The following is a 25,644-nucleotide window of genomic DNA, read 5'->3' as shown; positions in this document are numbered from 1 at the left end:
TTGGCTAGAGATCAAAATGTAGGTTGGATTGGGCGGAAGGGGGGTAGTGTACAAGGATGCCACAAATGACGTCGTAGGGTGGTTGAAGGGAGGGAGCAGATTAGGGTTTGGGAGATTTGGGTGAGGAGAGAGGGGAATGAAACAATGAGACAAAGGTTGATATAAATTGGGGAAGTGATTCTAGATTTGAGCTTGAAGTTGCTAAATTTGACAACATAGATTTCATGGAGTTAGGGAATCAGCGGCTCCATTTATGCTTAAATAGGAAGTAGAGTAGAGGAGACAGTCAAACAAGAATTGAATTTAGGACCTCATACTCTGACACCATGTTAAATTATTGATTCTTCCAAAAGTTTATGCTATTGGAAATAATAAATTTAACCATTTAATCACATACTCACACACACACACACACATATAGAGAGAGAGAGAGAGAGAGAGAGAAGTATTTTACCACTATTTGCTTTTTAAAAATCCAAAATAGGAAAAAAAAAGTTCATTTTGACACACAAAATTATTATTTTTCTAATAACTCACACATAAAAATATAGTTTCATGTTGCATGCTCACATACATTAATTATGAATCCCATCACTCATAAAAACACAAACTACTTTGGATACCTTTTATGTGAACAAAGCATATAAAATATTGCATTGTAGCTCAACCAAATCCGGGTTCAAATAACTCCACATTTAATTATTGAAGTTTTTTTTTTTTTTAATTTTTTTTTCCAAAATACCAATATATTTTCTTTATAAATTTTCATGTGAAATATTGGAGGAAATTATGAAAAAGTTGAGGGATTTCTTGGAGGAAATTATGAAAAAGTTGGAGGAAATGGGTGCATGTGTAATTTATAAATATTGGAGGAAATTATGAAAAAGAGTTTCACATGATCTAATTGTGCTCAACTCATACATTTTTTTCATTACATATCTTAAATTAGGAAGACCAAACTGAAAGTAGTATTACAGAAGTTGAAGAAATAGAGGTTGAAGACTCAAAGCATAACGGCTAGTTTTGCAACGGCTACTTGTAAAGAGTTAAAACGGAGTGTTTTACTTTAATGAGACACGACGTCGTTTTACATTTATACACGCGTGTCACATTAAACCTTTAAACCAAACGGTGCCGTTTTGATCAAAGGCCTTTCCCTCTTCATAGATTCAATACATGCTCTGTTTCTTCTCTCCTGGGTTCAATTATGAATATATTAGATATTTGTAGATATTTATCTGAGATGTACAGCTGTAATTTTCAGTCAGTTTTGGTAGGAGTTTGTTACAGGTGGTTAGATTAGAACCTTCTAGAAGCTTCCAGGGCGGTTACCATTCTTTGTAAGATATAAATAAAAGATGTGTAAGTAGTGTTCATTTAACAAGCTTGAATAGAAATCTTTTCTTGATTCATCATTTTTTTCTCTCTGTTTTTCTCTTAATCCGCCATTGTTAAAGCTTTAAGCTTGTTATCTTTCATGGTATCAGAGCCTGAATCCATGGCTTCCACTACTCCTGCAAACACTACTACTTCTACAAACACTAATCTTCCATCACCACAGATCACTACTCAAGCACCCTCACCATTATTGCTACTGTCTAATATGTCTAACTTGATGTCAATCAAGCTTGACTATACAAACTACATTCCTTGGAGGCACTAGTTGATCACAATACTGGAAGCTTACTCTCTAGTTGAACACATTGATGGTTCAACCTCACAACCTGGTCAGTTTCTTCTTAATGCTCAAGGGCACTTGACCACGAATGTGAATCTAGAGTTCTAGACCTGGAAAATCAAAGATAAGGCTCTCCTTTCTTTGATCAATTCAACACTCAGTCCACAAGCTTTCTCTCTCATGGTTGGAATTACCACTTCAAGAGAAGTGTGGAATACTTTAAAGCAGAGGTTTACCTCAACTTCAAGGGCTAACATACTCAATCTGAAGTTGGAATTTCAAAGTCTCAAGAAAGGTTCAGATTCAGTGAACAACTTTCTGTTGAAGATTAAGATCGCTCGTGATAAACTTCTTGTAGTTGGAGTAGTGGTGGATAATGAAGAACTCATCTGCATTGTTCTTCGAGGTCTACCCAAGGATTTTGCTCACTTTTGTTCAGCAATCCGTATTAGGAGTGAACCAATTACCTATGAACAACTCTCAATTATGCTGCAGAGTGAAGAACAGGCCATGGCAGAGAGTCTTGATAGCTTTTCACACTCTCTAGCCATGTTTGCTTTTGGAAATAAGGGCTCCATTAGCTCTCATCTCCAGCCACACAACCATGGTGGTTTCAATGGTGGCTCTAAGAGAGGAAGAGGAAGGAACAATGGTAATAGGGGTAGAGGTGGAGGAAGGTTCAACAACAGTCATGGTGGACATCAACACCAGTTTTTCAATTCCCAACCTCAACAGAATTATAACTCACCTCAGAATGCTCACTTTGGAGGTCAATTTGGTGGTCAATCTGGTGGTCGGACCTTCAAGAATGATAGACCTAGCTGTCAGATTTGTGGCAAGACAGGTCACCAAGCTCTTGACTGTTATCACCGAATGGATTTTGTCTATCAAGGCAAGAATCCACCAACCAAACTAGTAGCAATGGCTTCAGCATCTAATGCAGCCTTAACCAATTGTCAAGATCCTTGGTTAGCTGACTCAGGCACTTCAGACCATCTCATTGTTAACTTGAACAACCTTTTTGTTCAGTCACAGTATAAAGGTTCATAACAGATCACAATTGGCAATGGACAAGCCCTTCCTATTAACCATATTGGTAATGCTTCCCTCTCTACGAAATACCATAAATTTCTGCTTAAAGATGTCCTTCATGTCCCGAGGATAGCCATGAACCTTCTATATGTTCACAAGTTTTGCTTACATAATAACTGCTCCGGTCATTTTGATGCTAATCAACTCACTGTTCAAGATGTTCCTATGGGGAGAATCATTTACAAGGGCTTGAGTGAGAATGGGGTTTACCCAATCTATCCACAGCTTTTCAACAGACCTTTTTCACACTCTACTTCATCCACACAGTTCAATTCCCCTTCAACACAGAACAACTCATCTTCTACATCTTTTCATGCATGGAAGTCAAACAAATGGTTGCTTTGGCACCATAGACTAGGTCATCCTAGTGATAATGTACTTCAAGGTGCCCTATCTTCTATTTCCTTTCCTATTGATTGTAATAAACCTGTTTTTGGTTCTGACAATCATTGTAAGCATTGCCTCAGTGGTAAAATGCATCACTTACTATTCAATAAATATGATTTTGTTGCTTCTAAGCCCCTTGAACTTGTTCACAATGATGTATGGGGACCAGCACCTATTACATCCATCAATGACTTTAGATATTACCTAGTCTTTGTTGATGATTACTCTAAATTCTCTTGGCTATATCTGCTTAAACATAAGTCTGATGTGTTTCCTATGTTTAAGTATTTTAAAGCTTCACAGTACTCTCAAAATTTTAAGGATTGATGGAGGGGGTGAGTTCACTATAACTGTCTTTCATCAGTTTTGCTCCAGTCATGGCATAATCCATTAAACATCCTGCCCTCACACTCTCATCACACAGTTCCTTCCATCTCCCTACATCAGACTCTCCATTTGCTTCCACACCTTATCAGTCTACCTCACCTGCTCCAATACCTGACCAGTCCATCTCCACGGACATCATACCTGCTGTTTCATCATCCTTACCTGACCCCATCCCTATTCCAGTAACCTTACCTATACAGTTCACCCAACCTGCTACTCAATCCAATTCTAGTTCATCTGTTGTCTTGACTGTACCAGATTCTGTGCCTATTTCAAATGTTCATCCTATGACTACTAGACCCAAAGCAGGTATTTTCAAGCCCCAAGCCTTTGGTACATCAAAAACCAAGGTTGCTTCAATGGATTACACTATCACTGAGCCTCTATCATTTAAGGTTGCTGCTAAGTATAAACAATGGTGTACTGGTATGGATGAAGAATTTGATGCTCTCACTAGGCAAGGCACTTGGGTTTTAGTGCCTCCCACACCAACTCAAAATGTAGTGGGTTGTAAATGGGTCTTCAAGTTGAAACACAACAGTGATGGTAGCATCAACAGGTACAAGGCTAGACTTGTGGCTAAGGGATTTCATCAACAGTATGGTATTGATTTTGATGAAACCTTCAGCCCTGTGATCAAGCCTCCTACTGTCAGAATTATTCTCTCTCTTCCTGTCCAATTCAATTGGCCTCTCAGACAGTTGGATGTTTGAAATGCTTTTCTTCATGGTGTCTTGAAGAAGGAGGTATACATGGTTCAGCCACAGGGTTATGTAGATCCTATCTTCCCTAATGTTTGTAGACTCCAGAAGTCCCTTTATGGTCTCAAACAAGCACCAAGGGCTTGGTTTGAGAGATTTTCATCTCATCTCCTTCATTTGGGGTTCCTAACCTCTTTTGCAGATTCCTCTCTTTTCATCTTGAGGCATGGGAAGTTTCTGGTGTATCTGCTGGTCTATGTTGATGACATAGTCCTTACTGGCAATTGCCCTTCCTTTTTGCAGTCAATTTTACTCAACTAAGCACTGAGTTTGAGCTCAAAGATCTTGGCCCCTTACACTACTTCCTTGGGTTGCAAATTACTAGAACTTCTGATGGTCTTTTTCTCGATCAATCCAAGTATGCCCATGATCTTCTTCAGAAACACAACATGCTTAATGCTAAGGTTGTTAAAACACCCTGTGCTCCCAATCTCAAGTTGGTTCCTGCCTCAGGGTCTTTACTAGCTGATCCTCATACTTATAGAAGCATTGTTGGCTCTCTTCACTATTTAACCTTCACCAAACTTGATCTCAGCTTCGCAATTCATCAAGTTTGCCAATTTATGTCTGCTCCATGTGAGGCTCATTTGATTGCAGCCAAACGCATTCTGAGGTATGTGAGTGGCACTCTCAATTTGGGGATTTTCTTCCAACATGGTCCTTTTTCCCTCTCTGCCTTCTCAGATTCGAACTGGGCTGGGGATCCCTATGATCGTCGCTCTACTACGGGGTTCTTGGTCTACCTTGGTTTAAACCCAATCACTTGGAGTGTTAAGAAGCAAGACATTGTTTCTCGTTCTTCAACAGAATCAGAGTATCGTGCTCTTGCCACCATTGCTGCTGAGTTGGTTTGGATTCATCAAGTTTTAAAAGATCTTGGTCTCTTTCTTTCTTTTGCTCCAAAGCTCTGGTGTGATAATGTCTTTGCCCTTGCTATTGCCTCGAACCCAGTTTTTCATGCTCGCACCAAGCATGTGGAGGTTGATTATCATTTTGTGCGTGAAAGAGTACTTCGCCGAGATCTTCAAGTTCGTTATGTGGCCATTGGTGACCAGCTTGCTGACATCTTTACGAAGAGTCTTCCTTCCTCACGTTTTCTCTGGTTTCGTGACAAAACCATGGTGTCTCTAGACCCCTTGGTTTTTAGGGGGGATGAAAGTAGTATTACAAAAGTTGAAGAAACAGAGGTTGAAGACTCAAAGCAAAACGGCTAGTTTTGCAACAACTACTTGTGAAGAGTTAAAACGGAGTGTTTTACTTTAATGAGACACGACGTCGTTTTACATTTATACATGCGTGTCACATTAAACCTTTAAACTAGACGGTGTCGTTTTGATCAAAGGCCTTTCCCTCTTCACAGATTCAAGACGTGCTCTGTTTCTCCTTTCCTGGGTTCAATTATGAATAGAGTAGATATTTGTAGATATTTATCTGAGATGTACAGCTGTAATCTTCAGTCAATTTTGGTAGGAGTCTGTTACAGGTGGTTAGATTAGAACCTTCTAGAAGCTTCCAGGGCAGTTACCATTCTTTGTAAGATATAAATAGAGGATGTGTATGCAGTGTTCATTTAACAAGCTTGAATAGAAATCTTTTCTTGATTCATCATTTTTCTCTCTCTATTTTTCTCTCAATATGCCATTGTTAAAGCTTCAAGCTTGTTATCTTTCACAAACATCTTGTAGCAATTTCTTGCTAAGGTTTTAGAAAATATCTCATTAATGATCATATATACATAAGTTAAAGGACTAAAGCTAGACTTCTTATTACACAAATCTAATGAATTCTTTCTTGAAGCAAATAGAATTCTTACGGATACAAGTAGGTTACAATCCAATCCAAAGTAACATACAGATAAAATGAAGGGATAATTATTATTATTATTATTATTATTTTGAGAAGAAAATGAAGGGATAACTAATAGGAGAAGATAAATAAAGAGAATTAACATAAATCCAAAGTCTTCCTGCTGAGTTGCAATGTTTGGTGGTTTAGAAAGCTATGAGTATCATATCTCAAAAAAATTTATTTATTTATTTTTAAAAGAATTGTGAGAATCGTAAAGAAAATTTTACCCCATGATTACTAAGTGAGAGGTTTTCTTTTGTTGAGAGCAAGGTTTTGAAACCCGGATCGGACCGTACGGTCCGACCAGAAAAACCTCGAACCGTTCAGCTTTACGGTCTGTTTAGGGTGAAGAATCGTTCCATGCCAAAAAAGCAGGGACCCGCATGGACCGCGGTCCGATCGTCTGGTTTTGTGAACCATGACCGGTTTTTGGGGTTCGAACGGTTTCTTTTTGTTTCAGCTTTTCCGGTGAATTTTGGCCAATACACCGGTATGAAGTTATGATCAGATCTAGAAGAAATGAAAGAGCACGAAGAAGAACAAATATCGGAAGGAGATCTGATTATTTCAGATCTTGAACAAAGGGATTTGTAAGGAAAAAAAAAAAAAAAAACCAGAGAAAAAAGAAGACAAGTTCCTCAAAAAAAAAAAAAAAAAAAAAAAAAAAGGAAGAAGAAGAACACAACGAAACAGGGTCTACGCCCAGTTGAAGCAGTAGCCAGCAGATTGCCAACACAGTCGCCAATCACACCTTCGTCGTCTGCTGCTGCTTCTTCTTCTTTCTTCTTTTTTTTTCTTCTCTTTTTTTTTTTTTTTTTTTTCGTTGATGGAGATCACTCTGTAATTCCTTTTTTTTGCTGAATACTACTGCTATGTTGCTATCAATGCTATGTGTTCTCTTTCTTTCTTATGTTACTTTGTTACTCCTTTTGAGTTTTGAATTCTAGGTCCCTCACATGACATGCATTGGAATGATGAAAGTTTTTAAATTTTTAATAAAAGCAAAAAAATTTCAACCATTAGATTGAGATTTTTTTTCAGCTGCCAGCATGATGTGAGTGTGACAAGCATTCCCTCACGTGGCTAACATTGGAATGATGAAATGTTTTAATTTTTTAATAAAAGCAAAAAAATTTCATCTATTGATTCAGATTTTTTTTTTCCAGCTTCCCAGCATGATGTGACATGCGTATTAAATATTTGAAGTATTTTTAAGAGGAGTAATGCTCTGACACAAATTATTTTATAACATTTTTACAAAATGTTGATGTGGCCAACCTCTTATTGGTTTTCATCTAGGCCCACCATTAATATCACATTTTTAATTACCAATAATCACTCATCACATCAGTAGTTTGTAAAATTTTTTGTAAAATAATTTATATCTCTAGCATTATTCTTTTAAAAGTAATGTAGTATCATAATATTTTACACAATTTTTTGCTATAATTTGACACATGGCAAAGTGTGAGTAATGAAAAAAAAATTATGGGTCTACATCTCTACCACTCATATCTCGTCACGTGGTAAATTGTGGCAAAATTTGTATAAAATGTTATGGTATTATTATTGCTCTAATTTTAATTAATATTTACAGTTAAGTATATAATAATTATTAAATAATTATTTCAATTTAAAATTATTAAATAATTTAAATAATTTATTTTATTTTATTTGAGTGACTTTCTAGTTCTTATATAATAATAATAATAATTATTATTATTATTACAAGTTTAACTAATCAATATATATAAATAAATAAATAAATAGATATTATATTTAAATTTGCTAAGGATTTGATATTTCTTATTTGTCTTGTAAAAGTTATGATATGAAAATATATATTTGAAATATAGATATTTATATTTAATTTGATTATTTTAGTTAAATTTTCTATTTATACTAATTTAATATATTTATTTATATTAAAATAATTATTAAATTAATTATAACGTCATCACGATTCGACCCCTATTCGACCTTAAAAACCTTGAACCTCTCCCTTTTACGATTTAATGAACGATCCGGATCTGAAAACTTTAGTTGAGAGAGTGAGAGGCTTGTTGAGATATATGTGTGCATGTATATCTCATCTAGAGGCGGAGAGCCACATAGCTGCTCTCTTTCCCCACCCCCCCAAAAAAAAAAAAAAAAAATCTCCTATAGCATACATGGCAAAATGATATGGGCACACTCAAAAATTATAACTGGCCCCCCATTTGTTCCTCAAAGTTGTTCTAGTCCAACAACTTGTCCTCAAATAAAATAATACTCGGTCCCTCCAATTGTCCAAACACTTGTAATTAATCCAATGGTCAATAACTACTCTCTCCAAATAGCATAGATGTCAACCCATTAATCATTTCAAAACATAACTTTACTTTTCCCTCTTTATTCTCACTATTAAGGAAACTACTGCCTACAAGTGCTTTTGCTTGTTTTTCTTTATGGTGCTACCAACCTATTATTTATTTCTTATCAATTCATCTCATCCCAATATTCTCAACACGGTCAAACAAAAACATCAAAGTTTGTATTGGTGTATAGATTTTTAAGAATATGCTTTGTTTGTTAAAGTTGTGTTCATTTTTTTTTTCTGTAGTTAAATGATGGTATATTACTATATTACATTTCTCTTCCGGTTAGTATACATGGCAAAATGATATGGGCACACTCAAAAATTATAACCGGCCCCCCATTTGTTCCTCAAAGTTGTTCTAGTCCAACAACTTAAAGAAGCTTGTCCTCAAATAAAATAATACTTGGCCCCTTCAATTGTTTTTTTTTTTTTTTGATAAGCCCCTTCAATTGTCCAAATACTTGTTATTAATCCAATGGTCAATAACTACTCTTTCCAAATAGTATAGATGTCAACTGACTCAACCCATTAATCATTTTAAAACATAACTTTACTTTTCTCTCTTCATTCTCACTATTAAGGAAACTACTGCCAATATGTGCTTTTGCTTGTTTTCCTCTATAGTGCTGCCAACCCATTGTTTATTTCTTATCAATTCATCTCATCCCAATATTCTCAACACCGTCAAACAAAAACATCAAAGTTTGTATTGGTGTTTAGTTTTTTAAGAATATGCTTTGTTTTTTAAAGTTGTGTTCATTTTTTTTTTCTATAGTTAAATGATGGTATATTACTATATTATATTTCATCATTTTTTTAAGTTTATTTTTTGGGATTTGAAATTAGGTGCCAAATAATTCATTAAAAAAAATTAAAATATAAGAAAATTTTAATAATATGAATAATGATGGGTTGATAATGCTTAAAATAATAGTGAAATTTTCAATAGATTTATGAATTATAATTATTGTATCAACACTATGACTCGGCCTCCCAAGCGAACATTCCTGACTACATCATCAAACCATAGGTAGATCTCCAATTGATAACAACCTTGAACAAAGCATAGGTAGCTCATGAATACTAACCTTGAACAAACCCATCTAAATACTTATCTCTCTCTCCCTCACATGCAGACCTTCCTCTATTTCTACCAATGTCAAGCGAATTGTGATGAAGGAGTTAACAGTCACTATACTTTCTGTATAGGATAGCAGTTGTTGAAGAAAATTCGGAAAGAACTTAAAATAAATTAAATTTTTTTTCTGGATTTTTAAAATAATGAATTTAATTTTTTAGTTGAATTATTTTAATAAAAAAAATAACAAAATTGGGGCACTTGATGACAACATTTAATAGAAATTGATAGGTAGGCCATAATTGAATAAACCTAAAACTTAGAGGACTCAATACTAGCATGTGCTCAGAAGCTAGTATTCTCTCTTGATACATAAAAAAGAGAAGAGAAGTGCTTTAATTTAAATTACTTTCTTTCTCACTAATAATAGCAAACAACAATCTATCACAACGTCACCTAAGATTTGTTGTGAAAATACTGTGGATATAACATTTCTCAAAAGAGAATATATATATATATATATATATTTTCCCGACAGCAAAGGAAACCATTTATTTCTACCCCTTGCTTTGACTAATATGGCATTATAAGAATCACTTAATCAGACATCAAAATTTTAAATGCGCTAGGCAATTCTCATCCTTTTTTCAATTCTCATTTTCATTCACAACTTACTAGTATATTGCCTCTTTAAAAAAAATTAAATTATTATATTGATTTCTATTTTTTTTTTTTTTTTAAAGATTATGTTGCCACGTTCATGCCAAATCTTTGACGAATTAATGACTATAAGTACACTCTTTATGAAAGTAGAGAGAACTTTTCATGTTTCTAGTTTTTATTATTTTTTTATTTTTATTTATTTATTTATAATATAGAAATTCTACTATAACTCAATCTATGTGTATATAGGTGTGACTCTCACTTTTAGAAACTTGAATCATGACCCTTACCCCCACACCCCACAAGTACCTATACTTGTGGAATGATCATCGTGCCAATGGTGCGTGGTGGTATGTTTCTAGTTTCTTAATTTGAAGATAAGATGAGTATGTTATTCTCTAAAAAAAAAAAAAAAAAAAAAAAGGAAGAGAGATATGTTTGGGTATATACTAGAAAATCACTACATATAAATAGTTATTATTAAATGATGCTTGGCTAATATATATATAGCCAAAACTCAAATAAAATCCAATTAAAATTTAATTAGATTTTCAATTTTGCGTCATGTGTCTTATTTAATTTTTAATTTTGTGTCAAGTGAATTATTGAGCGCAAAAATCGAAAAGTCCAAATCCTAATTTTGTGTCAAGTGAATTATTGAGTACAAAAATCGAAAAGTCCAAATCCAATTAGATTCTAAGTTGGATTTCAATTAGAGTCTAATTTTCCGCTATGTATCCATCTAAGTTTTTAATTTTTGTGACAAGTGATATATTAGATGTGAAAATCAAAAGAGTCTAAAACTAATTAAATTCTAAATCATATATATATATATATATAATGAAAAACCATTACAGAAATTTTAGGGGTGTTTGGATTTTACACCCTAAAGTTTTAGAATTTGAGGGTGTAAAATCCAAACACCCCAAACTTTAAGGATTAAAATCTAAATTCTAAAATGTCATGGTGTAAAATCCAAACATCCCAAAGCTTCAGGAAGTAAATTTCAAATTTTGAAACTTCAAGATGTAAAATCCAAACACCTCCAAATTTTAGGAGTGTATTTTGCAACTTACCCTTGAATTTTTGAATATTGAGATATAATAAAATAATTTTACTTTCTTGGACCATAAATTTTGTCATAGTTCAGACATGCATAAAAATTTGTGAGCGATTGCTAATTACTTTGACATAAATATATGGTCTTTTATTCATCATTCACAATCATTGACATAAGGGTTGTGAAAAAAACTGTGGCACAAGAATGGTCTCTGCGGGTTTTAGCTATTAGCTATACTGCAGCGTGCGGCCCTGCAGTCCCTCTGAACAATGATGACCCATTCCGAGCTAACTCCTTAAGAGGCTTGTCTGTGAATCTGATTAGATTATAAGCAAGTGCTCCGGCAATTGTTCCAATAATTGGCCCAACTACGTACACCCATAATCCTGTATAGGTACGCCTTACAATAGCAGGCCCAATGCTCCTTGCTGGATTCATTGAAGCTCCTGAAATTGGCCTGCAATCATTTTATTCTAAATTGTGTCAGCAGCATGTGTAAAGAAATATATATGATCTAAGTTTAGTTATAAAATTGGTTGTAGTCTTAAGTTATAATCTTATTCAATATCTTTTTTTTGGAAATGAATTTTAACAAATCCACTATTGGATTATATCTTTTTCTTATATCCTTCATACTTGCAAAATTTATAGAAAATAAAATATAAATAGCTAAGTCATCAATAAATTATGTAAATTGTAAGTTTTTATAGTTTAAAATTATGTATAAAATATAAACTTGTAGATCATATAATAGATAATATTCGATTGACATAAATCTGACATATGTATTGAGGGCGTAAAGAATATGTAATTTAATGGTTAAATTTTCAAAATATGCAATAATGTTTATTTTATTGAATAAAGTTGTTGCCTTAAGTTACAACTAATTTTGTAACTAAACGTTGTCCGTATATATTTGCTTTTGAAAATTGTAGATTTAAATTGTGTGTTTACTGTTTAGAAGCAAAGTTTTAAAATTTTGATATAAACAAACAAGTTAAAAAGAAAAGACTTGTTAGTTGTGACAAACCAACTATGAATGGTAGTTGTCAAATCGGCTTAGTTTCTTACATTTATTGTTGAAAATAGTTAAATGCAAAAATTCTGAAATCGTTGTTTCTTTTATTAAATAAAAATGTTATAAAAATAAATTATTTATAAATTTTTGAGGTCTCAAAAGTTTATGTGACACAATATTATAAGGTTAACCAAAGGTTAAACATATTTAGTTTTATATATTCCTATATTATAAATTAAACTAAAAGTGCAATAATAAATTTAAAAAAAAAAAAAAAACCAAAATCCGTAAATTTAGGACACACATTAGAGTAAGTAATATGATATATATAATCTAATAATTTTATGATATATCCACGTTGACATAACATTTAACAACTATGTCATGGTGTTAAAAAAATTTGAAATAAATAAATAAATAAGAATAATTCTTTATTATTAGACCAATACACCAATCGATTTTTAGTGTAAATGAGAATTGAACCCTAGATCTCTTAGCCTTAGGTGACAACTTTACTCAATATTTTTTTATTGGAAGTGAATTTTGACAAATTCACTATTGAATTACATCTTCTTCTTATAATTTTCATGCTTGCAAAATTTCTAGAAAATTAAAAATCAATAGTTATGTCATAAATAAAATGTTTAAATTGCAAGTTTTTGTAATTTAAAATTATACATAAAATATAAGTTTAGAGATAATATAGTAAATAATATCTAATTAACACAAAATTTGACATAAGTATTAAAAGCGTAAAGAACATACAATTCAACGGTTAGATTTTCAAAATATATACTAATGTTTATTTTATTGAGTAAGATTGTAACATTAGACAACAACCAATTTTGTAGAGTGTAAAAAAATGCAATTCAACGATTAGATTTTTAAAATATATAGTAATGTTTATTTTATTGAGTAAGGTTACAACCAATTTTGTAACTAAAGTTTGTCCATAATGCATAATGAATTACCCATGAACGAAGATATTTAATAGTACATCACTACTTATTATCACAAAATAGTGAATTACCCCGCAACGAAGACATTCAATAATATGGTCATTCCAATGGCAAACCCTCCTACTCCAGGTGTCTGTCGAACAAAACAAAAACAAAAGACAAAAAATAAATAGAATTTATTGACTTACAAATGTGTTTAATTGTAGTTTTGAGCAAAATATAGTTTTATGGAGAAAAAAAAATTTTAAAACTGTTTATAAGCAAATAATTTAAAATGCTAAACAAAAGAGCCTTTACCAAACGCGACTCTTAGATAATAAAAAATAAGGGGGAAATTGTAAGAGTAGTTGTCGTCAACTTGAAACTTTTTCTCATCCTCTGTTTTGAGTCTAAAAAATGAGCAATTTAATAAATATGATATTTTTCACAACTACTAAATTGACACGTTATCGTGATAACAATCAACAAACTTAGTAAGTAGTATTTTATGTGTTTGGGAAAGGAGAAATTTTTTTTTTTGGTTTCCCACAGCGTATTCTCAAAGTTTTCAACTAGAGACTAATCACTGTTTATGACAGGTGGACCCTAGTGGGGTAAATCACTAACTTAGAGAGTTTTTTCAAAATGCAAGTACCCAGACTCGAATTGGAGAGCACACTTAGTCGAACTTGAGACAAACACTTTGAGACCGAGTACCCAACCACTCGGATAAGCAATTTGGAAAAAGAGAAAGTTTAGTATTTTATGTATGGAAATGAAAAATGAAATTACAGTGTGTAAAAGTAACAAAAATATTAAGGTGTATTTGGAGTACATACTGCTCTGTTGTCTGTGCCAACACCGGAGACAACAAACATCAAGAGGAAGGATATCACAATTTCCAGAAATAAGGATTGGCCGTTCGATCCAACCGGTACGGTTCCAAAGTAAGTTTTAGGGGTTATATGAAACGCTATAGTTAAAGCAGCACTAGCAAGAATTGATCCCATTAGTTGAGCTACTATGTATAGAGGAACCTGCAGCATACATTGGCAAATCATATATTATGTATTTACAGATATTATGCCACAACTATTGTGGCATTTGTTCCTTGTCACATTTAGAGGAAAAATATTATTACTGTCAATTACTCTTAAGCATTTACAATAAATTAGAATCTAAATTGGGGATGAGAAAGTATATGCATGGTCTATATACTAAAATTAGAGAATGTGGGTGAATTCTTGTGGCCTAAATGTTTGATTTATATGGGAAGCAATTTTAATTTGCATGAAAAATAGTTAATACATTCCTTTTTATAATAACTAGTCGAAGGTCTACGCGATGTGCGAGAATATATAAATATTATGTAATGGGATGCAATATATAAAAAGTAACAATTACTTCAAATATTGCATTTTTTAAAGATTTCTGTTAATATTTTTTTTTTTCATTTTTACAAATATATTATTCTATTATTTTTGTGTGTTTGATTACTATTTTTTTAAGGTGAACCATATTCTTCTAACTTCTGTTATAGTGTGTTATATTTGCCTAATATACAACTAAACTTTATAAGTTTCAAATTTCTATTCTCTTAAGGAATGACATCACAAAATTGCAATGTTATTTTAACCAAAATTAAAATGAAATTGAAGGAATAAGATATAGTCATGTAGGTTGTGTTTTAATATAAAACCAAATTCCTATTTCCAAAAAAAAAAAACTAAGTATTAACCCAAACCAAAATTCAACCAAAGGTATAAAGGGAGAGAGAAGACTTTGTGATGAGAAATTAAAAAACACATATTCAAAAAAAAAAAAAATCATCAACCTTAATTAGAGTTATAAGAAAGAACAAAAATATACCAAAAGAACGTAAAGAAAGAGAGAGAGTACTCACAATTTTTTATGTGGGAAAATTATGGATTGAATAGGAGAAATAATATCAAATTTATACAAAATAAAATGAAGAAAAGAAAAGTCAAAATATAAGAAAGAGAAAATTATGAGGGAAGTATAACGGTAAAGTAAAGAGTAGTGGGGAGATAAAGAGGCAAAGAGAGGGGAAAGGTTGGAAGAACTGTAAGTTGTAATAGTAGGTGTGGACTAATAGGGAGACTAAGAGTTTTATTTTTATTTTTATTTTTATTTTTAGTTTTATTTTTATTTTTTTATAAATTTAAGAATAGGGAGAAGAAAAGTTTAATAACAAAAAAAAAAAGTTAGAAAATAAGTGGTCGTTGATGTGGCTCAATAAAAGCATAACAACAATAAATACTACGCTTCAGCTTTTAGATATACTAGTCACTAACCTGTGCAATGCATGAGAATAATTATTGGATGAGTTTCAAGAAAAAAAAAAGCCATTATTTTTGAGTTGGAGTAGTAAAAAAAAAATGCATGAAATTTTAAAAAACAATGATTTTGAATAGTAGGTGTAGCACAAAATTTTATTAATTATGTAGAAGAAAGCAATGCTATTTTATTTATTAGTTTTTTGTGGGAAGGAATAAGAGACAAAATATTGCGTCTCTAGTTCAATCTGTGTTGCACATATATGTATATGTAAGGTAGGTTGTAAGTTGTAATATATATACCAAAATGTGACAATTGAAATGTCATAACCCTTTAAATTAGATATACTAAAAGATGCATATTCATGAATGAAAATGTACCTATTGACCGAAAAGGTGCTTATTGAATAAAAAATGTCTATCAACCAAAAATGTGCCTATTGAAAAAAATGAAAAGGCACAACTATTCAAGTTTTTCAAAATGACATAAATTTATATAATCATGTAGCATGATAAAGAGCGGTCAACAAAAGGTCAAACTTTTCACTTTTATATTATATATAGATATAGATGAGAGAATACACTTTTAAAGGAAAAAAAGTCCTTTGCGTTTGGATTTATGTTTCACCAATTGTAAAATGTTATAGTCAATGGCCTTGTAACTCAATTAGCTCCTCCTAATTGAAAAATTCATTATATGTATATATCTATTTTTAAAAACCTTGTTTTTATTTAAAAATGTAAGTGATTGATAGAGTATAAATTGTAATTGATGGAGTATAATCCAAAACAATTAGGGTGAGATAGCGAATTTCAAGATAATATTCAGGTGGACCCTTAAGAAGAAAATTACTTGTTTACAAGGGAATCGACGAAAGATGGCGAAAGTAATAGTGACTGCCGGATTAAAGTGAGCTCCAGAGATGTGACCAACAGTATAAATCATGACCATGACAATCAAACCCCATGTCACACATATGCCTGGAAATGTGACCGACCCATAAATCTTGTTCACAACAACTGATCCACAGCCAGCAAATATCACAAAAAACGTACCAATGACTTCTGCAATGAACTGCAAATAAATATTAAAGAATAAGTACAACCATACATAATCAATTCTAATTCCTATTCGAAAATTCAACCAAATTAAGAATTTATTGAGATGTTATTAGTGTGATATGATGTATTGAACTTTAAGTAAAAAGCTAATGTGACAATCTTTTAATGGATGGTGTAAAATATGGATTTTACATCCCATTCTTACTAAATTCGAACTCTTCTTAGAAATCATACCCTATAATGTCTATGTAAAAATGAGGAACATTTCTTCTTGGTGTAACACTTAGTATCCGTTTAGTTAGACAATTGAAAGCCCAAAAGTACGTTTTTAAAACCCAAAACGCTGTTTTGCAATAACAACAACAACTCCTCATAGCTTTCTTGGCTTTTTTACAAAGGTTCATTTTAAACCCAAAATTTTATTTTGTAGTGATTTTTACAAACACACCTTTAAAAGACATCTTTACATTTGAGAAAAAGAGAGATAGAGGAAGAGGAACACTAATTGTTTATTGACCAACCTTTTGTGCGATAGTTACTGTCGAAGGGGATGAGAAAAAACCAACGTCATAATTGGTTTTGCCTGTGGTCTTTGGACATTCCTCATCTATGTGATCAACAGATATGCTGGCCATTGTTGTGAACAAAAATTTATGACATTCTGAGAAAGAAACTTTTGAAGATCTTATACTCTATTTGGTTAAGGAGATTTGGGGGAAAATAGAAAAAAAAATGGGAGAAATAATAGGAGAGAAAATCATTTTTTTGGTTGTTTGGTTGGGAGAGAAAAGGGGATCAAAAACTGGTGGGGTTCAAGTATTTTCTCTACCCACCAAAAATACAATCTTCCCAAATTGGGGAGAAATGTGAAAGAGAAAATGGAAACACAAAAGTGACTAGGCTTTTGGACAAAACTATCCCTATGCAAACAACGTTCTTTTTTCTTCTTTCACCGTTCATCTTTTTTTCTTTTTTTTCTTTTTTTTTTAATATCCATTTTTTGAAGATGACAGATTGATGTTTAGTAGAGTTGTAATGGTGTAGTGTGTGTTGGAAGAGTTGTGGCTTGGTCCTCTTTCTATAGAGCTAAGTATTTATACTATCAATAAGAGAATTCTCCTCCTCAATCTAGACTCTTTTAAAGTAAAAAATACCTTTATCCAGTATCCAATAATTTCTCTTACGAATGTTTTAGGAATAGGGTCAATATCGTCACACCAATAAACAATGACTTCATTTAGAAATAAGGATAACAATGTCAAACACCCAATTTAAAATACACGTAAAAAAAAGAAAAAAAGTATTAAAATTTAGTACTTTTTTTTTTCTGTTCACAATCTTTTTTTTTTCCTAAAATTTCTTTGACATTCATTTTTTCCCCTAAATTTCAGCCATTTTTTAATATTCATTTTTCCCTTTACGTTGACCTTTTTATTTTCCCTAATATTTAGCTTTTTTTTTCATCCAAACAAAACACCCCCGGTAAAATTTAAAAAAATCACCTTTTACCGACCTTTTTTATGTGTTTTTTTATATATTAAAACAAACATTTTCTATATTTTTAGGGGAATAAACATGTTCTATTTTTTATTTTTGAGAAAAAACATATTCTATTTGAATTCAAATTACTGATACTTTAAAAAAGAAATACTTATCATTATCCTATTCTTTTCTCTATATCACTTTTATTATTGCTGAGGTCGACTATGCCACTTTCAAATACACGTCCAAGTAAGTTCCAGTTAGTTCAACTGGTAAAGTCTCTGATTTTTTAATAAAAGATCGATGTTTAATCCTCGTCTACACCAAAACCTGATTGGTGACTTGGTCCGATAATAAAAATTTATCACTATGTAAGAGGTAAAAAGTTAACCAATTGTAATTATTAGGGGGCAAATAAGTCATATCACCAATTTTCAAAATCCTTGAGTTTAGATAAACTTCTACTCTCCCACCGTCCCACTACACAAATTCAAATGTCATTAAGTTTATCACAACTAAAATTTTGGGGAAATCTACTTCAAAAATTAAAACCGTTTGGAACTTCTCATCTATTTAAGTTTTAATTCAATTTCCCCCTCAAAAAAAAGTTTTAATTCAATTTTTTATCTATTTAACAATTATAACTAATCTCCATTCCTCCACCCTCTTTTTTTTCTTGCCAAATTCAAATGTTAAAATCACGTTTAAAACATTTCTTTAAAAAAAAATCCACATTCTTTGAAAAACCTTTACTCTTTTTTTCCATAAAATTTAAATAAAAAAAAAACCTTCATATTTAAAACTATAATCATCACAATTAGATAAGATATGATCATCTTTAAAAGTAAAACTAGAAAACTACCAAACCCAGCACACATTTTTTTCCCTCTTCATTGCACTATATCTCCAATTCCTTCATTTTGTGCCTATGATCTTGAAGCTAGGTGGGTTTTTCTACATTTTTCATTTTGATTGATAATGGTTTCTTACTTGATTAGATGTCTCCTATCAGTCCAAATTTTCATTCATATTTACTTTTTGAAAGTGCTCAAGTATTTGATTTTTTATTTTAAAAAAATAATGAGCACATTTTACCTTTTTTTTTGGGGGTTATGTGCTTAGCCTTTCTAATTTTGGAATTGTATACGATGGGATTAGTTCTACCTTCACGTTCATTGGATTAAGGTATGATTTTTTTTTTTTGGGTCATTCTATCATTAAATTTTGAATATTATTCGTCTCCTTCCTTTACCATTTTTTCATAGTCTCGGGTTCTAGAATAAAATTTTATTTTATATTGGATCTTTCATTTGCAGTAGGAAAAAAATCCCAAGCAAAATTTGATTCAAACACTTGCTTGATAAAGGTATGGTCATTTTGCCCCCACTTTGTTTCATTTTTTATCCTATCATTTCACTTTTGTTCAATTGCTCACCTCATTGCTTTACCATTTTTCTTTTCTTCATAATTTCATATTCACTTTTGTTCATTCACTTTTATTTTTTATTTTCAGATTTTATGCTATTCCATTTCCTGGTTCTTGAGAATCATGAAAAATATATGGAAAATTTGAAATAGTTTCGGGGGTTTTGAAGACTAAAGTGGTTTAATGGGGTTTTGAAGATAAGACCAGGTTGTTTTCATTTGGGGGATTCTACAGTACCCTACCTCCTCTCTTTTTTGGGGTATGATTTCATAAGTAGGTATAATAAGCAATTTGTGATCAAGCACTTTCTGTATAGGATAGTGGTAGTTTGGAAAAGGTGAAGAAAAAAGAAGAGCTTAAAAAAAATCTATGTATTTTTAAAATGTTTTTCCTCAATTTTTTAAAACAGCAACATCTAACAGAAGTTAACAAAAATGCCTTAATTGAATAAACTCGAAGCTTAGATAATCAATTAAACGAATTTAAAGTTATAGGAATAATTTGAATTTTGGTCAAAGTTAAAAGGTAGAATTTGTAATTTAGAATAGTTTTTTTTTTTTCATCCACTATTTAATAACAAGGACTATTTTAACGTATTATCAAAATGTTAGGCACTTTTAAAACATTAGAAACCATTTTAAAACATGAGGCAAAATTAGGGACCAAAATCGTAATTAAACTTTTTTTAAAAAATTTATTCCTTTCCTGTTCCTTGATTTTCTCCCTCAGTGTAAGGATAAATTCAATGCTTCTAAGGCATTTCTCAATATGAGATAGAATGTCAATGTTGTAACATTACAGCAAAAGGCTTTTCACGAGCTACACATGGCCAAAGCCTGTATATGCAATTAACATAAGGTACAAAATCAACATGGAATGCAATTAAAACAAAACAGTGTCAATCAATAAAACTGAAAACTGGAACCACAAAAAGTCTAGACTATTAAATAAAAATCTGTGAAACGGCAAAGTAGTTGAGTGACGTGGGTCAAGTCCTACCTTAGGATTTGTACACAAGAAAAGGTAACAAACCGTTAAACTGCTATGACAAGTGAATGCAACCTTTAAGAATTGAATTTCCTAACTCTGACAAGTCTAGTTTGGTCAGGCTACGTAACTTTTATTTTTATCAGTTCGGGAATCAATCATACTTCAAAGATTCCAGAAACTTCAATTACAGTGAAAACAAAAATTGAGGATTCAAGCCAACGATGACTTAAATTTTGACACTGATCAAAGCAAAGATCAATTCAACAAACAACAAACAGATGCTGACCCGAGGCCCATCAATCTTGAACCAGAAGCAGCCTCAGGAATTACTGTATCTGTGTCATTTATCACATGAGAGTGATCAAATGATTTACAAACAACCATCAGATGGTGTCATAGCTGAATATTTAATTTCCAAAAGACTTAGAAAACTGATTTCTTCTGGTGATTTACAATCTGTGTAATTTCATTTGAAATTTCTTCTTGGGTCTAGTTAATGACATACATTAATTATCCATTTTAAGAAACTTTTCATGAAAAATAAAAAAAGTTATCAACTTTTTTAACTGCCTTTTCAATTCAAAAATATCAATGGACTCAAGAAACTTCAGCCATGATTTCTGTAACTCTGCATAGGTCAACCTTATCATACAAGGAAAAATTATGGTACATAAACAAATGGAAAAAAGAAGAACTGTACCATTTGTATAACACTATTAATACAGCAAGTCCCTTTACAAACCAACTACAAAATTATGCTTTTAACTTCAAACAACCTTTTAAGTTTATTGACATTTACCAGTCACCCGATACCACCATAGACGGCCTGGACTGGCATTCCTTACTATTTTTTTTTTTTCTTTTTATGCTATGGAAAATTACATTTTACAAACCCCATGTGGAAAAGACAAAGGTGTAAACCAAATCGATCATTTTGAAGAAACTTCAGAAGTACAACTAGCAATAGGCAGCTTCTCAGTTGGTGTGCATACCAAAGCCCTTTGTTGTAAATGTCTCAAGCTCTGTTCCATGCTAACTTGCACCATCTCTGCTAGCATCTTCTTTGCTTTTCCGGATTGTTCCTCTCCATCAATTTGAGATATAATGTTACACACTATGTTCTCCAGTGTGTCAGGTTGAAGCTCGGATCTTGGATATGGAGACTCTCTCAGCAGCTGCAAGAGCATTTGTGCTTTAGATTGAGACTTGGGTGTTCCTTGAACAGTGAGCTCAAGAAGTCCAGGTATTACCCCTTCTCTAAGAATTGGTTCCCTATATTTACATCGATCACTCTGACACATTGTCAGCAATGCTCCCACTGCATGCTCTCGACTTTGGAGAGAGCCATTTTCAAGCACCTCAACCACTGCAAGCACTCCACCTTCTTCTGATGTCAAAGCAATTCTGCCTTCCTCGAAACCCACTAAAGACTCTATGAGAGCACTGCATTTTTCAGCAGTTTTTGAAGATTTTTTACAGTTTTTAAGCAAATTAACTATTGACGGGATTGGTTTGGTTTCAAGAATGACATGAAGATTATTTGGGTGTGTTGAGAGGTTGGAAAGGGCCATTACTGCATCAGCCCTGGCTTGTGGGCTTCCATGTTTAAGGACTTGCACAAGGAGAGGAATGGCACCAGAAGCAGTTATAATTGGCTTGTTGACGGTTGAAGCAGATAGAGTAAGCAGAGAAGCAGTGGCATACTCCTGTAGGTTTAAATCTTGTGACTTGAGGAAACTAATTATGGGTTCCAAGGCACCAGCTTCCACAATGCTGATCTTATTCCTGCAATGTAAAAAACAAGTATTAGACTTCCTTTGTACACTGTCTAAATTAATTTTGTCTACAAAATCTGCTAGAAGAGTGAAAGGTATTATATCATTTATATCATCCAAGCAATTAAGTTAACAAGGAAACATTTGATTGTTGTCCATTATGCAATTCTTGATGTCCAATATGAGATTGAATGTAATCCACCTTAAAGCAAGAGAGAGCACATCGAAACTAAAAAGGAAAACATTTAATGCAAAAACTGGAATTCAACTAGAATCTATACAGATGGACAACAACCACATGTTTCCTTATAAAGTAGCCGAAATTTAAGATGGAAAAAAATCCAATGACAATCTGTAGTTGATGGGGCATAAAGTAGAATACTCATAGTAGAATAGAGGATTTTCATTCTTAAATATACTTCCTCAGATAAGTATGCACAAGCCTGACGACATAATTAATACTTGAACATAACAAATACTTGAACATAACTTAAAGTTAAAATTGTCAACTAACTATAACGAAAATGCATGCGTTATAATTTCAAATATTAGGATGCTTTGATTCTATCATCTTATCTCATATGAACTGCATAATAGTTCTCCTTAATTACTTAGCATGTATTACACACTTTTTTTTGTTGGTATAAAATCATATTAAGAACACAATATTTTTCATAATTGTTAACATGACTGGTTGTAATTGGACCAATATTACTTTTATTTAAATCAATTGGGTAAAAAGTTATCCCGGAAATGATAATTAGGGAGGAAGGATAAACCAAAAAAAAGGACAAAAAAGAAAAAGAAAAAGAAAGACAGATAGAAAAAAAAAAAAAAGTAAATACTACGACTTTGAAAAAAAGAAGAAGTAAAACGCACAAACACGCAAAAGGGTAAAATTAAAAGTGAAAAAAAAGGAAAGAAGGGTAGAACCCTTCAAACTCACATAAGGTATATGATTTGTTTCTACTTTCTACATCAGCAAACAGAAGCGAACCCACAACACATTATAATACAGCAACAATAACTTGAAAGACAAGATATAAAAAAAATAAAAATAAAAAAGCAAAAAGGAAGAGTAACATGTGAACCAAAGAACTACCACCCCTCATGGAATCCGATCACACTTTCCAGTTTCAACCACATAATTATTATTTTTATTATTATTTAATTATATTATTAAGCATCCAATTCCTTCCAAACCCAAAAAAAAAAAAAAAAAAAAAAAGCAGATTGAAATTAACATAGATAGAATCATTTTATGCTACAATAAATATAACAACTTTAAAAAAAAAAAAAAAATCACGTGTCTAATAACAAATTTATAAGAAGAAAAAAAGGTTAATCATTATTTATTTTTATTTCACATTCAAATATTTAATATTGAAGTTTATTTTTATTTTTATAAATAATATTGAAGAATAAATGAAAAAAAATAAAAACAATATGTAGCATATTTGTTTTTCCTTCATTGTTGCTGTTGGTATATCTTTTCGTGCCCATATTCTCACCAACCAATAAGATTAAAGAGAAAAATATTTAAAACTTTAAGAGAGAGAACGAATAAACATCAGAATCTTGGAACACCATACCAAACCACTACAACTTTTTCAACCAAATTGATGAATCCGAGGAAAAAGTATATATGGCTATGGTTGGATATTTTTATTTTTTTTTTCTTCTTATTATTATTATTATATTTCTCCAAATAAATAACTAAATATTAATTAAAAAACACAAAAAGGTATAACAAAGTTTTACGCAATATCCTAGAATGAAATCTGAAGCAAAGAACAATAATTTGAACTTACTTTTCGTCTTTGACGGCGAGGTTAAGGAGGGCGAGGAGGGCAGCTTCGTGTTGGGGCTGTGACTCGGGCGAGTCGACTCGGACTCGGAGCATGGAGACGAGTGGCTTCACGGCTTCGGAGAGCTGGCGGCGACACCGCTGGGAGGTTTTGGTGAGCCGTCGGATCTCGCGGGCTGCTTGGAGCTTGGAATCGGAGTCGTCCGATTGGATCAGGAGAAGGGCTCGCTGGACAGCGGAGGAGGAAGAAGAGGAGGATATGGGTCGGGTCATGTTATTGTCGGCCTCGGAATTGGAGTCGGTGCTATGATTGTCTGCAGCGGACTCCATCACTATATACTAACTCTGTATGTATTATGCAGAATTGAAAGAAAGAAAGAAAGAGAGAGACTATATACTACTCTGTATGTATTATGCAGAATTGAAAGAAGAGCAGAATTGAAGGAAGGAAGAAAGAGAGAGAAGAGATATAAAGAGAGAGAGAGAGAGAGAGAGAGAAAGGAGAGGTGTGGGATTGGGGGGGTAGGAACTAGGAATAGGAGTAGGAGTAGGACGGTAGAGGTAGGGGGAAGAAAGGAAGTGTGGTATCTTTTTATTTTTGTTTTATTTATTTTATTTGTTGTTGTTGTCGTTTGTTGATTTGCTTCTTATTATTCATTTGCTTTTTTTTTTCTTTTTTTTTTTTGTTTTCAACTTTCAACGGCTTTTCTTTCTTGTTTGGCAGTTGTTGGTTTGGGTTGTTCGGTAAAAAGCAAGGTTGATGAATTATAAATTATTATTTATTATTTAAATAATAAAATTCATACATATCTTATGAATAAGTTTAGTGTCATAAATTTTTCCACAACTTTACTGTGTAATGATTCATGGATGGTGAAATCGTGAATTTATATGGACCTACTATTTTATTTCTACTATTTACAAGTTGGCATATAGCAAAGTTCTGGTAAAATTGTGGAAAAGTTTGTGACACTTAACTTAATCCTATCTTATATCTATCATAGAGCTTGTGATTGGTGTGGGGGGGGGGGGGGGAACTTCTTTGTCTTTTGGCCATTGATCAATGCCTTCCTTGATATGGCATCTGTCTCCACCTTTAACTTTGGAAATTCTTAGCAGCTCTATAAAGTCAATTTTCTTACAAACTAGTAAGGGGAAAGTAGAAAAGAAAAATGCTAAATCTATTAACTATTTTATGAATTTTTTAATATATAAATTGCTAACTTAATAAGCAGTAATTGGCAAATAAAAAAATAATGATAATGATAGGTTCACAACTTTAATGTGATAGACCGTAAATGGGAGAGAAAAAGTTGTAGGTCCAGGTAAAAGTGACACATAATTAATCATAGTCTATTGTATAAAATAGTTGTGAAAAATAGTGTGATAAAGTGTATTATAAAGGGTGTGATTCTAGAATTACTTGAGGAATTATTAACAAACGGAATAATTCTATTCGACAATTTTTTTTTGGACAAAGTTTTCCTCCAACAGTTATGTGACGATGGATAAAAACATCAGCTTATTTTTTTTGCT

General features: G+C 32.2%; 3 protein-coding genes across 3 annotated transcripts; 1 reads left to right on the top strand and 2 right to left on the bottom strand.

Moving 5' to 3' along the window:
- The first annotated feature begins 1,858 nt into the window (after window positions 1–1,858).
- On the top strand, window positions 1,859–2,728 carry LOC115966296. The gene has a single exon (XM_031085552.1). It carries the CDS (start codon window positions 1,859–1,861, stop codon window positions 2,726–2,728), a length of 870 nt encoding a protein of 289 aa, XP_030941412.1.
- An 8,710-nt stretch (window positions 2,729–11,438) lies between these two features.
- LOC115969299 (probable aquaporin NIP-type) lies at window positions 11,439–17,273 on the bottom strand. The gene is made up of 5 exons (XM_031088918.1): window positions 17,150–17,273; window positions 16,420–16,641; window positions 14,109–14,306; window positions 13,362–13,423; window positions 11,439–11,770 (listed from the first exon to the last, which is right to left on the bottom strand). The coding sequence occupies exons 1-5, from the start codon at window positions 17,261–17,263 to the stop codon at window positions 11,545–11,547; spliced, it is 822 nt and encodes a 273-aa protein (XP_030944778.1). The 5' UTR covers window positions 17,264–17,273; the 3' UTR covers window positions 11,439–11,544.
- A 3,932-nt stretch (window positions 17,274–21,205) lies between these two features.
- LOC115969549 (U-box domain-containing protein 4) lies at window positions 21,206–24,687 on the bottom strand. Its single transcript, XM_031089225.1, has 2 exons — window positions 24,113–24,687; window positions 21,206–22,311 (listed from the first exon to the last, which is right to left on the bottom strand). The coding sequence occupies exons 1-2, from the start codon at window positions 24,436–24,438 to the stop codon at window positions 21,456–21,458; spliced, it is 1,182 nt and encodes a 393-aa protein (XP_030945085.1). The 5' UTR covers window positions 24,439–24,687; the 3' UTR covers window positions 21,206–21,455.
- Window positions 24,688–25,644: the final 957 nt, after the last annotated feature.

This window comes from Quercus lobata, chromosome 11 (genome assembly GCF_001633185.2).
Source record: "Quercus lobata isolate SW786 chromosome 11, ValleyOak3.0 Primary Assembly, whole genome shotgun sequence".
Taxonomy (NCBI): Eukaryota; Viridiplantae; Streptophyta; class Magnoliopsida; order Fagales; family Fagaceae; genus Quercus; species Quercus lobata.
Note: the sequence above shows the minus strand (reverse complement) of the source record. Positions and strands in the feature narration are given on the sequence as shown.

Bases quoted from the DNA above. Each gene is read 5' to 3' on its own strand.
- LOC115966296 (XM_031085552.1), top strand. From the start codon at position 1,859: ATGGTTGGAATTACCACTTCAAGAGAAGTGTGGAATACTTTAAAGCAG.
- LOC115969299 (XM_031088918.1), bottom strand. From the start codon at position 17,263: ATGGCCAGCATATCTGTTGATCACATAGATGAGGAATGTCCAAAGACC. The intron at 14,307-16,419 runs GTAATTTTCTTC...TGTATGCTGCAG, and splicing joins GTCGATTCCCTTGTAAACAA to GTTCCTCTATACATAGTAGC. The intron at 11,771-13,361 runs GTAATTCACTAT...AAATGATTGCAG, and splicing joins TTGAATGTCTTCGTTGCGGG to GCCAATTTCAGGAGCTTCAA.
- LOC115969549 (XM_031089225.1), bottom strand. From the start codon at position 24,438: ATGGAGTCCGCTGCAGACAATCATAGCACCGACTCCAATTCCGAGGCC. The intron at 22,312-24,112 runs GTAAGTTCAAAT...TTTACATTGCAG, and splicing joins CTCGCCGTCAAAGACGAAAA to GAATAAGATCAGCATTGTGG.